The sequence below is a fragment of the Somniosus microcephalus genome, chromosome 11, assembly GCF_052327205.1.
Source record: "Somniosus microcephalus isolate GS21.2 chromosome 11, FLI_Smic_1.0, whole genome shotgun sequence".
Taxonomy (NCBI): domain Eukaryota; kingdom Metazoa; phylum Chordata; class Chondrichthyes; order Squaliformes; family Somniosidae; genus Somniosus; species Somniosus microcephalus.
The window spans coordinates 238762375-238786160 of record NC_140997.1 but is presented as its reverse complement, the minus strand read 5'-3'; the positions used below and the strand labels follow the sequence as shown (position 1 = coordinate 238786160).

The following is a 23786-nucleotide window of genomic DNA, read 5'->3' as shown; positions in this document are numbered from 1 at the left end:
ACACTGAAGAGTATGAGGAAAAGAGAGGCAATTGAATACCACGATCATGGTTATAACACGGTGACACGCTTTTCAATCACACGCCTTCATTTTGTAAATATTACTGTATAATGGAGTGTGCTGCCAGGACAGCCAGTTAATCCCTACAGGATCGCCGCATTACCAATTAGTTTCCGTGGAGCTCGAAGGGGAAATCCATTGGTCTCACACCAGCCGACTGGGAAAATCTCCATTGACTCTGCGTGCACAATGATTTCTGGGATTGGCTCCTTTGAACCTGCCAATAGATTATACAAAAATTAATAAAAATACTACGTAAACTTTTTGTAATATTTCTTTTATCTTTTGTCTCACAGTGCTCCCATGCCTGAACACTAAGGTGCAGCCTGGATCAGAACAACCAGTTTCCAAACCCCCCCCCACCCCCCGCACGTGCCCTCGCCTCCCCGGCCACCGTCACCCCCGCGTGCCCTCACTGCCACCCCCTACGGGCCTTCACCCCACCCAACCGCGCACCCTCACCACCTCGCGCCCTCAACCCACCGCGCGCTCTCGCCCCGTCACCACCGCGCACCCCCCCAGCCATGCCCCATCCCCTCTCACACCCTCCCCTGCGCGCCCTCACCCTCCAGATGCAGCCAGATGTAGTGGCCCTTAAACTTGGTAACTGTGGCGACACAAATCTCTCCTGGACGTAGCGGGTTGGCTGCTTCCAGCTTCATATTCTCCTTCAATCCATGGTCGAGGGGCGGCTAGAGGAAAGGGGAACTTGTATTTATACAGCAGTTTATCACGGCTCAGGATGTCCTGACCAGTTTACAACCAACAGATTATGTTTGAAGTTCAGCCACAGTTGTTACGGAGGCAACAGTCACGGAGCAGAAGCAGGCAGAGTCTGGATCGGTCAATGGGATCGCCCAATGGGCTGAGTCTGGATCAGCCAATGAGCAGAGTCTGGATCAGCCAATGGGATCGGCCAATGAGCAGAGTCTGGATCGGCCAATGGGCAGATTCTGGATCGCCCAATGAGCGGAGAGTGGGTACCCTGCAGAGACCGCGTGAACTCACAATGTCTCCTAATACCACTGCCTCCCCACATCAACAATTGATTTGAAGTTATCTTTATCAGAGTTTAAGATCCAAATTAAAACAATGCAACTGCTGTGCCCATATTTTAAGGTGATTGGCAAAAGAACCAGAGGCTACACAAAACATTTTTTTATGCAGCGAGGTGTTGTGATCTGGAACACACTGCTTGAAAGGACGGTGGAAGCAGATTCAATAGTAACTTCCAAAAGAGAATTGAATAAGTGCGGCATCGGCAGCGGGTGGAGGCGGAGCAGCGCGGCAGAGCGACTACAAGAGGCCCCAGAGGCTCAGGTAGGCCTCAGTGCGGCATCGGCAGCGGGTGGAGGCGGAGCAGCGCGGCAGAGCGACTACAAGAGGCCCCAGAGGCTCAGGTAGGCCTCAGTGCGGCATCGGCAGCGGGTGGAGGCGGAGCACCTCGGCAGAGCGACTACAAGAGGCCCCAGAGGCTCAGGTAGGCCTCACCAATCTCCAATCTCAGGCAAGGAGAGAGGTAAAAAGTATTCAAGGTGTGACGTCACCACAAAACAGGTAGGTGATTGGAGTATTTCTCTCGTTTTAAAACTTTAAGTCTGTGGTTTATAGTTTTTAAGGTTGCTGTGGTGTACCAAGGCCTTTCTGGTGCAGAGTGACTGTTGGTAAACCATTTAACTGGTGTAACTAGAGGGATTGATTTAATTTAAATCCAATTCATTAAAGGGGATGCTAGCATCTAAAATCGGGCAGAGGGTGTCCATAACTAACAATAAAAAATTTAATTAATTACATAGAATGGAGCAGGTGATGTGTTACTGTTGCGAGATGTGGGAGCCAGTGAACCCCATTGAGGCTCACGGTGATTACGTCTGTGACAAGTGTCTGCTGCTACAGGAACTCCAGCTCCGTGTTGATGAGCTGGAGTCTGAGCTTCAGACACTGCGGCACATCAGGGAGGGGGAGAAGTACCTGGACTCTGTGTATCAGGACGTGGTCACACCTATGAAGTTAAGTAATTCAGATGTAGCCCATGGTCAGGGACAGGACGGTGTGACTACGAGTGAGGCAGGTACGGGGATCCAGGAAGTAGAGCTGGAGGAGCCGCAGCCCTTGCTCTTGACCAACAGGTTCGAGGTTCTTACTCCCTGTGGAGACAGGAGCAGGGACTGCAGGGAGGATGAGCAACCTGGCCACAGCACCGTGGAACGGGGGGCCATTCAAGAGGGGGGAGTAAATAGAAATGTTGTAGTGGTAGGGGATAGTATCGTTAGGGGGATAGATAGAGTTCTTTGCAGCCGAGAGCGAGAGTCCCGAAGGCTGTGTTGCCTGCCCGGTGCCAGGGTTAAGGACATCTCCTCTGGACTGGAGAGAAACTTGGAGTGGGAGGGGGAGGATCCAGTTGTCGTGGTCCATGTTGGTACCAACGATATAGATAGGACAAGGAAGGAGGTTCTGCTGAGGGAGTTTGAGCAGCTAGGGGCCAAATTAAAAAGCAGAACCACAAGGGTAATAATCTCTGGATTATTACCTGAGCCACGAGCGAATTTGGCTAGGACAAATAAAATTAGAGAGTTAAATGCGTGGCTCAAAGACTGGTGTGGGAGAAATGGGTTTTGCTTCCTGGGACACTGGCACCAGTACTGGGGCAGGAGGGAGCTGTTCTGTTGGGACGGGCTTCACTTGGCCAGTGCTGGGACTAGAGTCCTGGCGGATCATATAACTAGGGCTGTAGAGAGGGCTTTAAACTAACTAGTGGGGGGGGGGGGGAGGTTCCTAGAGAGCAAATAATAAAAATGACAACAGAGAAGGTCATAGACTTAGGTAGCAGTGGGGAAATTAAAAACCAGAGCGTGTCAGGAAGGGGCAGAAGGTATGGAGTAAAAGGTAAAGTAATAAAAAGGGCAAAAGCAGGAACTAAGTGTCACAAAACATCTTTGAAAGTTCTCTATCTGAATGCACGTAGCATTCGTAACAAAATAGACGAGTTAATGGCACAAATAACTACATATGGGTATGATCTTGTGGCCATTACAAAAACATGGCTGCAGGGTGACAATGCCTGGGAATTAAACATACCAGGTTATTTAACGATCAGGAAGGACAGGCAGGAAGGAAGGGGAGGTGGGGTGGCTATGTTAATAAAGGAAGGAATCACTGTAATACAGAGAAATGATATTGGGTCAAAAGATCAGGATAATGAAACAGTTTGGGTGGAGGTAAGGAATAATAAGGGGAAAAAAACACTAGTGGGCGTAGTCTATAGGCCTCCGAACAGTGGCAACTCTGTTGGACGGAGTATCAAGCAGGAAATAGTTGAGGCTTGTAATAAGGGAACATCTATAATTATGGGGGATTTTAACTATCATATTAATTGGACAAATCAAATTGGGCAGGGCTGCCTTGAGGATGAGTTCATTGAGTGTATTAGGGATGGGTTTCTTGAGCCGTATGTAACTGAACCGACCAGGGGGCAAGCAACCTTAGATCTGGTCCTGTGTAACGAGACAGGATTAATTAAAAATGTCCTAGTAAAGGATCCCCTTGGAATGAGTGACCATAACATGGTTGAATTCCATATTCAATTAGAGGGTGAGAAGGTTGGATCTCAAACAAGCGTGCTAAGCTTGAATAAAGGAGACTATGAAGGTATGAGAGCGGAATTGAGTAGAGTGGATTGGGAAAATAGATTAAAGGGTAAGACGATACATGATCAGTGGTGTACATTTAAGGAGTTATTTTACAACTTCCAAAAAATATATATTCCACTAAGAAAAGGGTGTAAAAGAAAAGACAGACATCTCTCCAGATTAACATCGTGGTCCTGCCGGTCGCGGCCGCAGATGGTGACGTTATCTAGATAAGGGAACGTGGCCTGCAGCCCGTTCTGGTCAACCATCCGGTCCATCTCCCTTTGGAAGACCGAAACCCCGTTGGTGACGCCGAAGGGAACCCTAAGGAAGTGGTAGAGGCGGCCATTTGCCTCGAAGGCGGTATACTGGCGGTCCTCAGGGCGGATAGGGAGTTGGTGATAGGCCGACCTAAGGTCGATGGTGGAGAATACCCGGTACTGTGCAATCTGATTGACCATATCAGATATGCGGGGAAGGGGGTATGCGTCCAGCTGGGTGTACCGGTTTATGGTTTGGCTGTAGTCGATGACCAAGCGGTTTTTATTGCCGGTCTTAACGACTACGACCTGGGCACGCCAGGGGCTGTTGCTCCTCTCGATGATGCCCTCCTTCAGGAGACGCTGCACCTCAGAGCTAATAAAAGCTCTGTCCCCGGCGCTGTACCGCCTGCTCTTGGTGGCGACGGGTTTACAGTCGCGGGTGAGGTTAGCGAACAGGGAGGGGGGCGGGACCTTGAGGGTGGATAGGCCGCAGGTGGTACGCGGTGGGCGGTTTAAAGGCTGCTGGTTGTCGACTGTGAGTGGGGGGAGGGGTCCACCGTATGCCAAAGTGACACTTTGAAGGTGGGATTGGAAGTCCAGCCCTAGTAGGACGGCAGCGCAGAGCTGAGGCAGGACGAGGAGTTTAAAATTTTTATACTCCGTGCCCCTAACCGACAGGGTCACAACACAGTAGCCGCTGATGTCTGTAGAATGGGACCTCGACGCCATCGAGATCCGGTTGCGCGTTGGCCGGACAGTGAGGGCGTAGTGGCTCACCGTGTCTGGATGGATGAAACTCTCCGTGCTTCCGCTGTCGAACAGGCAGGTCGTGGCGTGGCCATTTACTTTGATGTCCATCATGGACTTGGACAGGTGATGCGGGCGAGCTTGGTCCAGTGTGACGGAGGCTAGTGTATGGCCGAGCGAGCTGCTGTAGTCTGCGGGTGAGGCGGTGGTCGGGTCTGGAGACAAGGTGGCGGTCGAGTGTGGTGGACAAAATGGCGGCGCCCACGACGTTGAATAAAATGGCGGAGAAGATGGCCGCCCCCACAACTCACGAGGCACTGCTGGCGTCGGTGGCCTTGATCAAAGATGGCCGCCCCCACGACTCACACGAGGGGATACTGGCATCTGTGGCCTTGATGAAAGATGGCCGCCCCCACAACTCGCATGAGGCACTGCTGGCGTCTGTGGCTCTCCCCCTGCAGGCCTTCGCGAAGTGGCCTTTCTTGTGGCAATCGGAGCAAGTCGCGTTTCTTGCAGGGCAGCGCGTCCTCGGGTGTTTCGTCTGGCCACAGAAGAAGCAGCCGGCGGCCCGATCGCGGGGCTCCGATGTCGCAGCCGGTACCGGGGGTGGCAGTCCCAATCGGTTCTGGGACGCCGACGCTGAGGTAGGTCCCAGAGGCGGCGGTGCGAGGGGTATTGCGGCCGGGGTCGGGCCCGAGTCCCAGGGTCGCGCAGCACAGTACCTGGAGTACGCCTCGAGGTCCCGATGGGCCACTTCCAGAGAGCGAGCGAGGGCTGCAGTTGTATTCAGGTCGAGGTCCTTTGATTCGAGCAGTCTTTGCCGTGAGTAGTCGGACCGAAGGCCTTTCACGAAGGCATCGCGGATATTCCCTTCAGTATTTTCTGCCGCCGTTACAGCTTTAAAGTCACAGTCCCTGCCGAGTGTTTGTAGTGCCCGTAAAAATTCATCTACAGACTCTCCTGGCTGTTGCGAGCGGGATCTTAGGAGATGTCTGGCATACATAGAATTTACCGGGCTCCGGTACTGCTCTTTCAGCAGGTTGAGGGCGTCCTCGTATGTAGTAAGGTCCTGGATGAATGCAAATACTTTAGGGCTCACTTTAACGGTCAGGACTCTTAGTTTGGATCCCGGAGGCACGCCGGATTCTCCCAGGTAGGATTCGAAACAGCTCAGCCAGTGTTTGAAGTCGAGGGCTGAGTTCGCTGCCTGTGGGTTTAGATCCAGGTACGGCGGTCGGAGGGCTCGCAGCCAAGCCGGCTGCTGTGGCTGTTGTAGCTGGCCGTTTGGCTGGTCGTTTGGCTGCTCCGGTCCACTCATTTCAAAATTTAGCCAATAAAATTGATATACCGATCAATTCATCCAATGAAAAGCGACGAGTTAAGATAGTAACTATAGGTTTTTATTGGCTAAATGACAGAGTCCACCCTCGTGGGTGATCGGGTCCAACAAGGAGGAATACCAGCTAGTCGACCACCTTTATACCTGGGCAAGCAGGCGGAGCCATGGGCGGAGTCAGCTGTGGTCAGCCCAGGTATAACAGCGTGACAAGAGGTGACCTTGTGTAGTGATACAACAGTGTAAACAGTGATAACCATAGTGTAACGATAGTGAACGATAAAAGTGGTTTACCACAAGCAGGAAATAGTTGAGGCTTGTAATAAGGGAACATCTATAATTATGGGGGATTTTAACTATCATATTAATTGGACAAATCAAATTGGGCAGGGCTGCCTTGAGGATGAGTTCATTGAGTGTATTAGGGATGGGTTTCTTGAGCCGTATGTAACTGAACCGACCAGGGGGCAAGCAACCTTAGATCTGGTCCTGTGTAACGAGACAGGATTAATTAAAAATGTCCTAGTAAAGGATCCCCTTGGAATGAGTGACCATAACATGGTTGAATTCCATATTCAATTAGAGGGCGAGAAGGTTGGATCTCAAACAAGCGTGCTAAGCTTGAATAAAGGAGACTATGAAGGTATGAGAGCGGAATTGAGTAGAGTGGATTGGGAAAATAGATTAAAGGGTAAGACGATACATGATCAGTGGTGTACATTTAAGGAGTTATTTTACAACTTCCAAAAAATATATATTCCACTGAGAAGAAAAGGGTGTAAAAGAAAAGACAGCCATCCGTGGCTAAGTAAAGAAATTAAGGATAGTATTCGACTAAAAACAAGGGCATATAAGGTAGCCAAATCTAGTGGGAGGATAGAGGATTGGGAAAACTTTAAAAGACAGCAAATAATAACAAAAAGATTGATTAAGAAAGGGAAGATAGATTATGAAAGTAGATTAGCAAAAAATATAAAAACAGATAGTAAGAGTTTTTATAGTTATATAAAAAGAAAAAGGGTGGCTAAAGTAAATGTTGGTCCCTTACAGGATGAGACCGGGAAATTAATAGTGGGAAATATGGAGATGGCAAAAACACTGAATTAATATTTTATATCAGTCTTTACAGTAGAAGACACTAAGAGTATCCCAACACTGGACAAACAGGGGGCTATAGGGGGGGAGGAGCTAAACACGATCAAAATCATTAAGGAAGTGGTACTCGGTAAAATAATGGGACTCAAGGCGGATAAATCACCTGGACCTGATGGCTTACATCCTAGGGTCTTGAGGGAAGTGGCGGTAGGGATTGTGGATGCATTGGTAATAATTTTCCAAAACTCCCTAGACTCGGCAATGGTCCCGGCAGACTGGAAAACTACTAATGTAACACCCTTATTTTAAAAGGGCAGTAGACAGAAGGCTGGAAACTATAGACCGGTTAGCCTAACATCTGTGGTAGGTAAAATTTTGGAGTCCATTATTAAGGAGACAGTAACAGGACATTTGGATAATCATAATTTAATAGGACAAAGTCAGCATGGTTTTATGAAGGGGAAGTCATATTTGACAAATTTGCTGGAGTTCTTTGAGGAAGTAACATATAGGGTGGATAAAGGGGAACCAGTGGACGTAGTGTATTTGGACTTCCAAAAGGCATTTGACAAGGTGCCACACAAAAGATTATTGCTTAAGATAAAAAAATCACGGGATGGGGGTAATATTCTGGCATGGATCGAGGATTGGCTATCTAACAGAAGGCAGAGAGTTGGGATAAATGGTTCATTCTCAGACTGGCAATCAGTAACTAGTGGTGTTCCGCAGGGGTCAGTGCTGGGTCCCCAACTCTTTACAATCTATATTAACGATTTGGAGGAGGGGACCAAGTGTAACATATCAAAGTTTGCAGATGATACTAAGATGGGAGGGAAAGTAGTGAGTGAGGAGGACATAAAAAACCTGCAAGGGGACATAGACAGGCTAAGTAAGTGGGCAGAGATTTGGCAGATGGAATACAATACTGGAAAGTGTGAGGTTATGCACTTTGGCAGGAAAAATCGTAGAGCAAGTTATTATCTTAATGGCAAGAAACTGGAAAGTACTGAAGTACAAAGGGATCTGGGGGTCCTGGTGCACGAAACTCAAAAGGTTAGTATGCAGGTGCAGCAAGTGATTAAGAAGGCCAATGGAATGTTGGCTTTCATTGCTAGGGGGATAGAATATAAAAATAGGGAGGTATTGCTTCAGTTGTACAAGGTATTGGCGAGACCGCACCTGGAATACTGCGTACAGTTTTGGTGTCCATACTTAAGAAAGGACATACTTGCTCTCGAGTCAGTACAAAGAAGGTTCACTCGGTTAATCCCGGGGATGAGGGGATGGACATATGAGGAGAGGTTGAGTAGATTGGGACTCTACTCATTGGAGTACAGAAGAATGAGAGGCGATCTTATTGAAACATATAAGATTGTGAAGGGGTTGGATCGGGTGGATGCGGGGAGGATGTTTCCGATGATGGGTGAAACTAGAACTAGGGGGCATAGTCTTAGAATAAGGGGCTGCTCTTTCAAAACTGAGATGAGGAGGAACTACTTCACTCAGAGGGTGGTAGGTCCATGGAATATGCTGCCCCAAAAAGCTGTAGAAGCTACATCATTACATAAATTTAAAACAGAAATAGACAGTTTCCTAGAAGTAAAGGGAATTAAGGGTTACGGGGAGCGGGCAGGAATTTGGACATGAGTCTAGGTCCGGATCGGTCATGGCCCTGTGGGTAGCGGAGCGGGCCCAGGGGCCGTGTAGCCTAATCCTGCTCCTATTTCGTGTGTCTAATTCTGTTAGATTCAGGAGATGGTTCTGTGATAGTGGATTGGCGGTTAGGATCAGATCAGCCATGATCTTATTGAATGGCGGAGCAGGCTCGAGGGACCGATTGGCCTACTCCTGCTCCTATTTCTTATGTTCTTATGTAAGTACTACTAAAGAGCAGGGGAGTAGGACTAACTGTTATACCACTATTCAAGAAAGGGGAGAGGGATAAACCAGGAAACTGCAGGCCAGTCAGCCACATCGGTGGTAGGGAAGTTATTACAAACCATTATCAAGGACAAAATAAACTTTAATTTGGAAAGGCATGGGTTAATCAATGAGAGCCAGCATGGATTTGTTAAAGGCAAATCCTGTCTGAATAACTTGATTGAATTCTTTGATGAGGTAACAGAGAAGATTGATTAAGGCAATGCAGTAGATATATGCACCGGATTGTGTGGTCAGTAGCAAAGGGACAGCGCTGACAGCTGCCCACAGACTTTTGAGCGGAAACTTGCTGTCATCAGTTATCTGATCCAGCACGCCGCCCTCTACAGGGGATCTGTGGCGTGTGTGAGCAGATCAAGCAACAGCGTGGCACTTCAACCAATCAAATTGAAGAATTCTCACTCAGACATGCAGGAATTTTCACATTGCAGAGAGTGCGGATTTGTGAGCGGGTTGACAGTTAAAAGTGCTGAAATTGACAGCGCATTGGGTACCTGCCTTCATCCCACCGACATCCGCATTTAACTCGGGTGCATTTCTCAGCGTGCCACGGACCCGCATGGGAGAGGTGGACAACCTCATTGAAGTACTTAACAGCTAGTTGAGAGACCCTTAAGAGGCTTTGTAACGTGAGGTTTCATCTTTTACTGCTTGTGTACGGGATTCATGGACTTCCTGAAGCTCGCCTGTGAAGGCAAGGCGAGAGCTCAGTGGCCATTCTGCGAGTTCATTAAGTGACAGCTGGAAAAAGCACATAAATACACACACCTTAGGGCTGCTTTCTTGCCCAAGGGAAAGGCTCTTGCTGACACCATGCTGTGCAGAGATTTTGCTTTCAGGTGGTTGCAGGTGATTTCTACAACCTCGGAAGTCACTCTCACTACATTGCAAGTCATTCTCACTACACTGGAGGATTGTGCCTCTGATCTCCACTTTACCTGCCAGCTATCAGATCAGCATGGGTGCGGGCTTATGTTATTTCACCTTGGACCTCAGATTCAGACCAAGATGGGCCCGGCACCAACAACACCAGCAGCAGCAACAACACCATCAGCCTTCTCTTTACTGACCTGATGCTTCACGGAGAGAGCAGCTTAGCACAGGAGTGCACCTCGCTGGAGGCGATACCCCCAACACAGGGTATATAGGCAGAGGATGAGCTTCCTGGACATGACTGAACAGCAGTGCTTCAAGAGGCTCAGGCTATCGCGCCAGACATTTGTAGCTTGCTGGAAGGCGACCTGCTGTCAAGTGGGCCAGGTGGACACGCCTTACCAGTGGCTGTCAAAGTCACCACCGTCCTCAACTTCTTCACCTCAGGCTGTTTCCAGGGATCTGCAGCAGACATTTGCAGGATCTCGCAGTTGGCCGCCCACAAATGCATCACCCAGGTGACCGATGCCATGTTTCACAAGTCAGGCACTTATGTAAACTTTACCACTGATGAAGTCAGTGTGACTGAGCGGGCGCTCGGCTTTGTGGCTCTTGCTGGCTTCCCACAGGTGCAGGGCGTCATCGAATGCACACGTGGCAATCAAGGCACCCCCCCCCCCAGATCTTCCAAGAGTGTTTTTGAACCGGAAGGGCTTCCACTCCCTCAATGTGCAGCTCGTCTGCAACCACAAAAAGATAATGCATGTGTGTGCCAGATTCCCAGGGAGCGGTCATGACTCTTTCGTCCTGCATCAGTCCATCCTCCCTCAACCCTTCGCACCTCTGAACAGACTTAACGGCTGGCTGCTTGGAGACAAGGGCTATCCACTGAAGATGTGGCTGAGGACATCCTTGAGGAGGCCAAGCAATGAGGCCGATGAGCGCTATAATGAAAGCCACATGACGACCAGATGTGTCATAGAGCAAGCAATCAGCATGCTGAAGATGCGCTTCAGATGCCTTGACAGATCTGGAGGAGCCCTTCAGTACGCACCAGCCAGGGTCTCCAAAATGATCGTCATATGCTGCGTGCATATGTTCGGCCATCGGGATCCGAGGCAGCACGTGGGGCTCTGACTGAAGGGGAGGCAACGGGGGAGAAGTGGGAGCGCTTTGAACAGAGCCCCCATTTCCATGTGCCTTCTCACCATCATCCCTCTCATGGGCCACCTGCACTTCCCCGCTAGCAAGGAGCTAGAGAGCGCCTTGCTGCACATCAGTGGGGTGATGAACGCCCAAGTCTATGTTGGTATCCCTTCTAGAGATGAGTTCAATAAGAGTCTGCAAGCTGTTGTTCACAGCAAGCATGTTCTCGTTTGACTGGCGCATTACATCCTTTCCATGGAAGAGCACATCGTCGCCATCGCTTACGACATGGTGCTGCTCACGTTGGAGATGGACTCCTCCATTCTCTCTAGTCACGCACAGCGTGGCTGAAAAAGCTGCCAGAGCCTCGTGCATTTGTTGCTGCTCCTCCAAGATCAACCTCTGTCGACGGCCCCCGAGGTTCAGCATCTGCATCCAGCTGAGCAGAGCTTGGAGCGTCCTTCGCCCTACGGCGAGGACTCTCCACTGCTCTCCCTGTCTTGCTCACTTGTGAGTTGTGAGACACCAGGTAACAATGCTATTCTATGTATCGCAGGATCCACTGATGTACGCGTATCTGCGCTGGTGCAGGCTGCGCATGGGTCTGGTGACGGTACACCCTCAAAGACAGCTGCTTCCTCTGAGGAGTCGTCTTCCTCCTCTAGCTGGACAGTGGGGGGGGGGGGGGGCACTTGATGGACCTGTGAGAGAGTAAAGACATGAATTAGAACTCTTATGATAAGAAAGTTTAATGTTACAATTATGGACATCATATTTCACTGGCTGCTGACATCAGTCACCATGAGTGACTGCTGTATACCATGAGGTTGTATGATATTTAATTCTGTCACCAGGTTGCTGGGAGGTCCCCCTCTCTCCATCTCCCACTGCCAGCAGCTCTGCCACACCACTTAATTCCAGCAACTCCGCCTCTGCTGGCGTCAATGTAGTGTAAATTGGAGGGCCACCTCCGTTTCTCACTCTCTCCCTGTTGTTCTGTGCTCTCTTCTCCTGCAAGGAGGGAAAGAAGAGAACTTTGAGTGAGAGTGATGGAATGAATGTAGGGGATGGATGGGCTACATCTGTAGAGGGCGACAATGAGGGAGTGGCATGACATTGCCAAATGGCTTCCTTTTGTGGCATTACTTTCTATGATTGCATTAGGCTGAGGGCGAGTGTCAGTGGTGGATAGTCAGATGGGGATGTGGGTAGATGCATAGACAGTGAGGGATGGGTGCACCTGCAAGGTAGGTTGGTGTGAGGAGTGATGTGCAGGAGTAGGCTTGGGAAGGCAGAGTGATGGGGTTGGGATGACACGCACATCAGGATGTAGTTGAATGTGGCATTGTACTCACCTTTCCTGACCTCATGAGGTCATTAAATCTCTTCCTGCACTGAATCCAGGAGTGGCTGACAACATCCCTGCTGCTCATTTCTTGTGCGATTTCCAACCATGCCCTTTTGGTTTCAGTGGCTGGCCTATTCCTGCCATCACCAGGGAAGAGGACCTCTTCCTTGCTCTCACTCCCTGGAGCAGAATGTCTAGGGAGGAATCTGAAAACCTGGGCGCTGCCTTCTGGCGCCGAGACTGCATTGTTGTCTCTAAATGATTGCACCCTCAGTCAAAGTCAAACTACTGGCTGTAACACTGACAGGCACCTCTTACAAGCACCTTTGGACGACCTCCAACAGCCTTCAACTCTCATCTGTCCACTGCCCCTTTAAATAGGTGAGCTGAAGTCTAGTCATCCACGGCGTCATTAGGCCCGCTCCATTTAATTGGCCGGGAAACCCGCATGACTTAGTCAAGTGATCTAATTAAGTTAAACACGCAGTGAAGAGTGCGCTGATGGACTGTTTGTGATGGCGACCCGCTACGCGGCCCAACCCCCTCCCCCCAACCCATTCAAAGGTAAAAATTCAGCCCGCAGAGTCTAAACCAAGAAGTATAAATTAGATTTAAATCATGTAGAGAAAGCGAAAAAAAACTTCATTTTAGCTGTTATAGCACAGCCCGTGGAGTAGCAGGGTAACTCAGACAGCAACTTCTGGATTTCCGCGTTTAATTGCACATGCGCAGTTTGGAAGTTGCTGTCCGATTTAATCTATAATAATGGTGAGCGCTGTTAGCCTCACCGGTATTCTCAACGCAAAATCCGGACAATTGACCTTCGGAAGACATTCTACAAAGTAAGAACATACATAAGAACATAAGAAATAGGAGCAGGAGTAGGCCAATCGGCCCCTCGAGCCTGCTCCACCATTCAATAAGATCATGGCTGATCTGATCCTAACCTCAAATCTACTATCACTCTACATCCACCCGAACCCATGTGATCTCCCGGGAGAGGTGAAAAACCAGATAAAAGACCCAATGGCCAATTTGGGAGAAAAGAAAATCTGGGAAATTCCTCTCCGACCCATCTAGGCGATCGAAACTCGTCCAGGAGATCACTCTGTCCCTATATTTTCTACAGTACTTACCTTCTGTAAAGGCGATCTCCACCCCAGCCAGGAACAGGAATAGAACCATCTCCTGAAATCTAACACATAATTAGAACACAAGAAGTAGGAGCAGAACCAGGCTACACGGCCCCTGGGCCTGCTCCACTACCCACAGGGCCATGACCATTCCGAATCTAGACTCATGTCCAATTTCCTGCCCGCTCCCCGTAACCCCTAATTCCCTTTACTTCTAAGAAACTGTCTATTTCTGTTTTAAATTTATTTAATGATGTAGCTTCCACAGCTTTCTGGGGCAGCAAATTCCACAGACCTACTACCCTTTGAGTGAAGAAGTTTCTCCTCATCTCAGTTTTGAAAGAGCAGCCCCTTATTCTAAGATTATGCCCCCTAGTTCTAGTTTCACCCATCATTGGGAACATCCTCACCACATCCACCCGATCAAGCCCCTTCACAATCTTATATGTTTCAATAAGATCGCCTCTCATTCTTCTGAACTCTCTTCTACTTCTTTTGTCTCTTTCACTTCTTTTGTCCGATCACAGCCCTGCCTTCGATCTATTTTCTTTTCTTTCCAGTTTTGAAGAAGGGTTCGACCCGAAACGTCAACTCAAATTTCTCTCCACGGATGTTGCCTGACCTGCTGAGTTTTTCCAGCATTTTCTGTTGTTATTTCCAATGAGTAGAGTCCCAATCTACTCAACCTCTCCTCATATGTGCCACACAGGAGACTTGTTAAGAAGATGGAAACCCATGGAATTCAGGGGAAAGTGTTGGTATGGATATGGAATTGGCTCAGTGACAGGAAGCAGAGGGTGGTGGCGGATGGATGTTTTTCAGACCGGGAGGCGGTTTGCAGTGGTGTTCCCCAAGAGTCAGTTTTGGCTCCATTACTCTTTAATTTTTTTATAAATGACTAGACCCCAGAGAGCTGTGGAGGTTGGGTCATTGAATATATTTAAGGTGGAGATAGACAGATTTTTGAACGATAAGGGAGTCGAGGGTTATGGGGAGCGGGCAGGGAAGTGGAGTTGAGGCCAAGATCAGATCAGCCATGATCTTATTGAATGGCGGAGCAGGCTCGAGGGGCCAAATGACCGACTCCTGCTCCTACGTCTTATATTCTTATGTAAGGAGCAGCATTATAAAGTTTGCAGATGATACAAAACTTGGCAACGTAGTAGATAGTAATGAGGATAGTTATAGGCGTCAGGATGACAGACAGGATGGTGAAATGGGCAGAAACATGGCAGATAGAGTTCAATGCGGAGAAGTGTGAAGTCATGCACTTTGGGAGGACTAATGTAGAAAGACAGTTTACTATAAATGGCACGATTTTGAAAAGTGTCGATGAGCAGAGACCTTGGTGTCCATATACACAAATCCTTAAAGGTACTTGAGGATGAGGAACATACAGAGTTACAGACAAAAAAACGGTTATATGGGACTAAGCACAACTGCTCTTTCAAAGGTCTAGCACAGCCACGACGGGCAAAATGCCTCCTTCTGTGCTGTATCATTCTATGATTCCATGAATAAAAAGTTGAGACTGCAATTTGTCCCAGGATATCCCTTTGTCTTGAGGCGGTGAACCTATTTTTTAAATTCTTAAAACAGTACCAAAATAAAATTTGATGAAGAGGATTTTCACACTCTGGGACAGTGGGTCACACACTGTCCTTTCACACTGGGACAGTGGGTCACACACTGTCCTTTCACACTCTGGGACAGTGGGTCAGACACTGTCCGTTCACACTCTGGGACAGTGGGTCAGACACTGTCCGTTCACACTCTGGGACAGTGGGTCAGACACTGTCCGTTCACACTCTGGGACAGTGGGTCAGACACTGTCCGTTCACACTCTGGGACAGTGGGTCAGACACTGTCCGTTCACACTCTGGGACAGTGGGTCAGACACTGTCCGTTCACACTCTGGGACAGTGGGTCAGACACTGTCCGTTCACACTCTGGGACAGTGGGTCAGACACTGTCCGTTCACACTCTGGGACAGTGGGTCAGACACTGTCCGTTCACACTCTGGGACAGTGGGTCAGACACTGTCCGTTCACACTCTGGGACAGTGGGTCAGACACTGTCCGTTCACACTCTGGGACAGTGGGTCAGACACTGTCCGTTCACACTCTGGGACAGTGGGTCAGACACTGTCCGTTCACACTCTGGGACAGTGGGTCAGACACTGTCCGTTCACACTCTGGGACAGTGGGTCAGACACTGTCCGTTCACACTCTGGGACAGTGGGTCAGACACTGTCCGTTCACACTCTGGGACAGTGGGTCAGACACTGTCCGTTCACACTCTGGGACAGTGGGTCAGACACTGTCCGTTCACACTCTGGGACAGTGGGTCAGACACTGTCCGTTCACACTCTGGGACAGTGGGTCAGACACTGTCCGTTCACACTCTGGGACAGTGGGTCAGACACTGTCCGTTCACACTCTGGGACAGTGGGTCAGACACTGTCCGTTCACACTCTGGGACAGTGGGTCAGACACTGTCCGTTCACACTCTGGGACAGTGGGTCAGACACTGTCCGTTCACACTCTGGGACAGTGGGTCAGACACTGTCCGTTCACACTCTGGGACAGTGGGTCAGACACTGTCCGTTCACACTCTGGGACAGTGGGTCACACACTGTCCGTTCACACTCTGGGACAGTGGGTCACACACTGTCCGTTCACACTCTGGGACAGTGGGTCACACACTGTCCGTTCACACTCTGGGACAGTGGGTCACACACTGTCCGTTCACACTCTGGGACAGTGGGTCACACACTGTCCGTTCACACTCTGGGACAGTGGGTCACACACTGTCCGTTCACACTCTGGGACAGTGGGTCAGACACTGTCCGTTCACACTCTGGGACAGTGGGTCAGACACTGTCCGTTCACACTCTGGGACAGTGGGTCAGACACTGTCCGTTCACACTCTGGGACAGTGGGTCAGACACTGTCCGTTCACACTCTGGGACAGTGGGTCAGACACTGTCCGTTCACACTCTGGGACAGTGGGTCAGACACTGTCCGTTCACACTCTGGGACAGTGGGTCACACACTGTCCTGTCACACTCTGGGACAGTGGGTCACACACTGTCCTGTCACACTCTGGGCCAGTGGGTCACACACTGTCCTGTCACACTCTGGGCCAGTGGGTCACACACTGTCCTGTCACACTCTGGGCCAGTGGGTCACACACTGTCCTGTCACACTCTGGGCCAGTGGGTCACACACTGTCCTGTCACACTCTGGGCCAGTGGGTCACACACTGTCCTGTCACACTCTGGGCCAGTGGGTCACACACTGTCCTGTCACACTCTGGGCCAGTGGGTCACACACTGTCCTGTCACACTCTGGGCCAGTGGGTCACACACTGTCCTGTCACACTCTGGGCCAGTGGGTCACACACTGTCCTGTCACACTCTGGGCCAGTGGGTCACACACTGTCCTGTCACACTCTGGGCCAGTGGGTCACACACTGTCCTGTCACACTCTGGGCCAGTGGGTCACACACTGTCCTGTCACACTCTGGGCCAGTGGGTCACACACTGTCCTGTCACACTCTGGGCCAGTGGGTCACACACTGTCCTGTCACACTCTGGGCCAGTGGGTCACACACTGTCCTGTCACACTCTGGGCCAGTGGGTCACACACTGTCCTGTCACACTCTGGGCCAGTGGGTCACACACTGTCCTGTCACACTCTGGGCCAGTGGGTCACACACTGTCCTGTCACACTCTGGGCCAGTGGGTCACACACTGTCCTGTCACACTCTGGGCCAGTGGGTCACACACTGTCCTGTCACACTCTGGGCCAGTGGGTCACACACTGTCCTGTCACACTCTGGGCCAGTGGGTCACACACTGTCCTGTCACACTCTGGGCCAGTGGGTCACACACTGTCCTGTCACACTCTGGGCCAGTGGGTCACACACTGTCCTGTCACACTCTGGGCCAGTGGGTCACACACTGTCCTGTCACACTCTGGGCCAGTGGGTCACACACTGTCCTGTCACACTCTGGGCCAGTGGGTCACACACTGTCCTGTCACACTCTGGGCCAGTGGGTCACACACTGTCCTGTCACACTCTGGGCCAGTGGGTCACACACTGTCCTGTCACACTCTGGGCCAGTGGGTCACACACTGTCCTGTCACACTCTGGGCCAGTGGGTCACACACTGTCCTGTCACACTCTGGGCCAGTGGGTCACACACTGTCCTGTCACACTCTGGGCCAGTGGGTCACACACTGTCCTGTCACACTCTGGGCCAGTGGGTCACACACTGTCCTGTCACACTCTGGGCCAGTGGGTCACACACTGTCCTGTCACACTCTGGGCCAGTGGGTCACACACTGTCCTGTCACACTCTGGGCCAGTGGGTCACACACTGTCCTGTCACACTCTGGGCCAGTGGGTCACACACTGTCCTGTCACACTCTGGGCCAGTGGGTCACACACTGTCCTGTCACACTCTGGGCCAGTGGGTCACACACTGTCCTGTCACACTCTGGGCCAGTGGGTCACACACTGTCCTGTCACACTCTGGGCCAGTGGGTCACACACTGTCCTGTCACACTCTGGGCCAGTGGGTCACACACTGTCCTGTCACACTCTGGGCCAGTGGGTCACACACTGTCCTGTCACACTCTGGGCCAGTGGGTCACACACTGTCCTGTCACACTCTGGGCCAGTGGGTCACACACTGTCCTGTCACACTCTGGGCCAGTGGGTCACACACTGTCCTGTCACACTCTGGGCCAGTGGGTCACACACTGTCCTGTCACACTCTGGGACAGTGGGTCACACACTGTCCTGTCACACTCTGGGACAGTGGGTCACACACTGTCCTGTCACACTCTGGGACAGTGGGTCACACACTGTCCTGTCACACTCTGGGACAGTGGGTCACACACTGTCCTGTCACACTCTGGGACAGTGGGTCACACACTGTCCTGTCACACTCTGGGACAGTGGGTCACACACTGTCCTGTCACACTCTGGGACAGTGGGTCACACACTGTCCTGTCACACTCTGGGACAGTGGGTCACACACTGTCCTGTCACACTCTGGGACAGTGGGTCACACACTGTCCTGTCACACTCTGGGACAGTGGGTCACACACTGTCCTGTCACACTCTGGGACAGTGGGTCACACACTGTCCTGTCACACTCTGGGACAGTGGGTCACACACTGTCCTGTCACACTCTGGGACAGTGGGTCACACACTGTCCTGTCACACTCTGGGACAGTGGGTCACACACTGTCCTGTCACACTCTGGGACAGTGGGTCACACACTGTCCTGTCACACTCTGGGACAGTGGGTCACACACTGTCCTGTCACACTCTGGGACAGTGGGTCACACACTGTCCTGTCACACTCTGGGACAGTGGGTCACACACTGTCCTGTCACACTCTGGGACAGTGGGTCACACACTGTCCTGTCACACTCTGGGACAGTGGGTCACACACTGTCCTGTCACACTCTGGGACAGTGGGTCACACACTGTCCTGTCACACTCTGGGACAGTGGGTCACACACTGTCCTGTCACACTCTGGGACAGTGGGTCACACACTGTCCTGTCACACTCTGGGACAGTGGGTCACACACTGTCCTGTCACACTCTGGGACAGTGGGTCACACACTGTCCTGTCACACTCTGGGACAGTGGGTCACACACTGTCCTGTCACACTCTGGGACAGTGGGTCACACACTGTCCTGTCACACTCTGGGACAGTGGGTCACACACTGTCCTGTCACACTCTGGGACAGTGGGTCACACACTGTCCTGTCACACTCTGGGACAGTGGGTCACACACTGTCCTGTCACACTCTGGGACAGTGGGTCACACACTGTCCTGTCACACTCTGGGACAGTGGGTCACACACTGTCCTGTCACACTCTGGGACAGTGGGTCACACACTGTCCTGTCACACTCTGGGACAGTGGGTCACACACTGTCCTGTCACACTCTGGGACAGTGGGTCACACACTGTCCTGTCACACTCTGGGACAGTGGGTCACACACTGTCCTGTCACACTCTGGGACAGTGGGTCACACACTGTCCTGTCACACTCTGGGACAGTGGGTCACACACTGTCCTGTCACACTCTGGGACAGTGGGTCACACACTGTCCTGTCACACTCTGGGACAGTGGGTCACACACTGTCCTGTCACACTCTGGGACAGTGGGTCACACACTGTCCTGTCACACTCTGGGACAGTGGGTCACACACTGTCCTGTCACACTCTGGGACAGTGGGTCACACACTGTCCTGTCACACTCTGGGACAGTGGGTCACACACTGTCCTGTCACACTCTGGGACAGTGGGTCACACACTGTCCTGTCACACTCTGGGACAGTGGGTCACACACTGTCCTGTCACACTCTGGGACAGTGGGTTACACACTGTCCTGTCACACTCTGGGACAGTGGGTCACACACTGTCCTGTCACACTCTGGGACAGTGGGTCACACACTGTCCTTTCACACTCTGGGACAGTGGGTCACACACCCACCCCACACATACCCCACTCACCTCACATCCCTCCACACGCCTCCACACCCACCCCACACACACATCCCCGACCCCCCCCCACACACACATCCCCCCCCCAACCCACCCCATACACACCCCCACCCCCTCCACAGTTTCCGTGACTGACACTTACAGAAGGGAAGCAGTGTTCCAGTGCAGCCTTGGAACCAGACTTCTTCAAATAATCAGCCCAGTCAAAATCCTGTCCAGGAAAACCTGAGGGCATTGATTAAACAGCAGACATATTAGTACAGGTTAACCTTCCATCCTATGAAATTACATATTTCTAGGCTAGCTTTCTGCATACCTGCAACTTGTGCAGCTTTTATTAAAAAGTACCTTCTGCCAACCTTTCATTCAATCAAATATTTCACAATGCAGAGTCTGTCACAGTCAAACAGCAGATTCCACACATCTCCCCACACAGCAGCTTTTCTCTCTTTAAACCATCACAGTCAACCCGTTACTTAGACCACCTGTGGCATGTGAGCATAATGATGTCTGGAAAGTATTTCCATTGCAATTAGCTTTTAATGGCACTCCACCTGCTGAACACAAACAGGTAAATGGGGTTGAGGCTCAGATCAGCAATGATCTAACTGAATGGCGTAAGAGGCTCGAGGGGCTGAATAGCCTCGTCCTGTTCCTATGTTCCTAACACCACCAGCACCCAGGGCACATCAAGGCCATGTCCATATGATTGACTCATAATTGACGATCACACCTGATTTCAAGAGCAGTGCCCCATCAGTTACAACTTTGCCATGGGTCTTAGACAATATTAGAACAATATTGGTACACATTGACAAACAATGGCAAGAAAGAAGAAGTTTTCATGAAAGGAGAACTTTCAAGGGCAAGTTCACTAATACAAAGTTAGTGAAGAGTTCGCTCCACAGATGCTGCCTGACCTGTTGAGTATTTCCAGCATTTTGTATTTTTATTATTGAAGAACTCGCTAGCTAACAGCTGCACCTGCCATGCAGTTACGAAAGAACAAGATCATAGAATCTTACAGCACATAAGGCGGCCATTTGGCCCGTCGTGCCTGTGTTGGCTCTTTGAAGGAGCAGTCATGCTTAGTCCCACATCCCCGTTTTAAGTCCGTAACCCTGTAAGTTCCTCATCCTCAACTACCCGTCCAACTCCCTTTTAAAATTATTTATGGAATCAGCTTCCACCACCATTTCAGGTAGAGTGTTCCAGATCCCGACAACTCTGAGTAAATTTCTCATCTCCCCTCTAGATCTTTTGCCAATTGATTTTGGATCTATGACCTCTGGTTATTGAACTACTCACCACAGGAAATAGTTTTTCTCTATTTACTCTATCAAAACCCACATTAGTGAAGACAAATGTAGGTCCCTTACAGTCAGAAACAGGAGAATTTATAATGGGGAACAAGGAAATGGCAGAGCAATTAAACAAATACTTTGGTTCTACCTTCACGGTAGAGGACACAAAGAACTTCCCAGAAAATGCTAAGGAACCTGGGGGGAGAAATTCGGTATCACCCTGTTTGGGGCGCAATTGTCGGCCAGGCGCAATGTTTAGCGCTTGGCGCTAATTATCGCCTCCGACTGCAAACTTGGCTTCTATCGCCCCTGGAGTGATTGGAGAACGAAATCAGGCGCTGCACACCTCTCAAGGCGCTAACGCCGAGGAGCGAGGCGCTACCTCAGAGTGCTGGCGAAGCTCATGTGATATCAGTCAGCAATGGAACACAGACACACTGGCGCCCGCCAGTTCTTAAAGGGGAGGGTCGATCTTGCTCTCCATCCACACCCTGCTCATTGCAGCCTTGAATCTCGGCCTGGAGAGACCTGTACATCAAATCTGCTGGAAAGAATGGAGAGGCCCAGGGAAAGAGCTCAGAGTGCAGCCCCCACAGTCTCTTCTAAATCGATGCAAGGAAGATCAAATCAAAATGAACCTGCAAAATGCTGCTCAGTACCCAAAACTCCGCAACACAGTGTTGAATCTCTCCAGAAGTCTCTCTCTCACTCAGAATGCGTGGTGCAAAAATGCCGCCGACAAAAAGAGGCAGGAAGCGGTCACCTTTAAATAGCGCTCCCCCAGTCCCTACCCGACTGCAAAACGCTTCCCTCAACCTGTTGTTGCTAGCGGCAGGCGGTAAGGCAGGGGGCGCCACTCAATATCCAGTCCGGGGCTCTACCGGGGCGTTGTACGCTCGACTGATGTCACGATCTGTGGGCACAGGAGATTGTGGCGGTAGTGTTTAGCGCCGCCGCAAAATGTCTGGTCAATTTCGCGAGCGGTGCAAACATCGCCGCGCCCAGGCGTTAGTTGCTTTGCGCCCCATTAGCGCCCTCTTAAGGTGCCAACGGGAGGCAAAAACCAACTGAATTTTTTCCCCCAAGGGTTTAGTGAGAAAGAGGAATTATAGGAAGTTAGTATTAGTAAAAAAAAGTGCTGGAAAAATTAATGGTACTGAAAGCTGATAAATCCCCAGGGCCTGATAATCTGCATCCCAGAGTACTAAAAGAGGTAGCCATGGAAATAGTGGATGCATTGGTTGTCATCTTCCAAAATTCTATAGATTATGGGACAGTTCCTGCAGATTGGAGGGTGGCAAATGTAACCCCACTATTTAAAAAAGGAGGGAGAGAGAAAACAGGGAACTACAGACTGGTTAGCCTAACATCAGTAGTAGGGAAAATGCTAGAGTCTATTATAAAGGATGTGATAACATGACACTTAGAAAATATCAACGGGATTAGACAAAGTCGACATGGATTTATGAAAGGGAAATCGTGTTTGACAAACTTACTGGAGTTTTTTGAGGATGTAACTGGTAGAATAGATATGGGAGAACCAGTGGATGTGGTGTATTTGGATTTTCAGAAGGCCTTTGATAAAGTCCCACATAAGAGGTTAGTGTGCAAAATTAAAGCATATGGGATTGGGGGTAATATACTGGCATTGATTGAAAATTGGTTAACAGACAGGAAACATAGAGTAGGAATAAATGGGTCTTTTTCGGGGTGACTAGTGGGGTACTGCAGGGATCAGTGCTTGGGCCCCAGCTATTCACAATATATATCAATGATTTGGATGAAGGAACCAAATGTAATATTTCCAAGTTTGCTGACGACACAAATCTAGGTGGGATTGTGAGTTGTGCGGAGGATGCAAAGAGGCTTCAAGGTGATTTAGACAAGTTGAGTGAGTGGGCAAATACATGGCAGATGCAGTATAACGTGGATAAATGTGAAGTTATCCACTTCGGTAGGAAAAACAGAAAGGCAGAGTATTATTTAAATGGTGATAGATTGGGAAATGTTGATGTACAGAGGGACCTGGGTGTCCTTGTACACCAGTCACTGAAAGCAAACAAGCAGGTGCAGCAAGCAGTTAGGAAGGCAAATGGTATGTTGGCCTTCATTGCAAGAGGATTTGAGTACAGGAGCAAGGATGTCTTACTGCAGTTATACAGGGCCTTGGTGAGACCACACCTGGAGTACTGTGTGCAGTTTTGGTCTCCTTACCTAAGAAAGGATATACTTGCCATAGAGGGAGTGCAGCGAAGGTTCACCAGACTGATTCCTGGGTTGGCAGGACTGTCGTATGAGGAGAGATTGGGTCGACTAGGCCTGTATTCACTAGAGTTTAGAAGAATGAGAGGGGATCTCATTGAAACGTATAAAATT

General features: G+C 50.2%; 1 protein-coding gene across 1 annotated transcript in view; it reads right to left on the bottom strand.

The window, feature by feature from the left end:
- LOC147111374 (scm-like with four MBT domains protein 1) overlaps window positions 1-23786 on the bottom strand; it is a 150383-nt gene that overhangs the window by 56861 nt on the left and 69736 nt on the right. Inside the window, exons 9-11 of the mRNA XM_086002204.1 lie at window positions 20249-20331; window positions 626-752; window positions 164-277 (exon numbers count right to left, since the gene is read on the bottom strand). Of these exons, the coding sequence (XP_085858330.1) occupies window positions 164-277; window positions 626-752; window positions 20249-20331 (324 nt within the window). The remainder of the gene's footprint in view (window positions 1-163; window positions 278-625; window positions 753-20248; window positions 20332-23786) is intronic.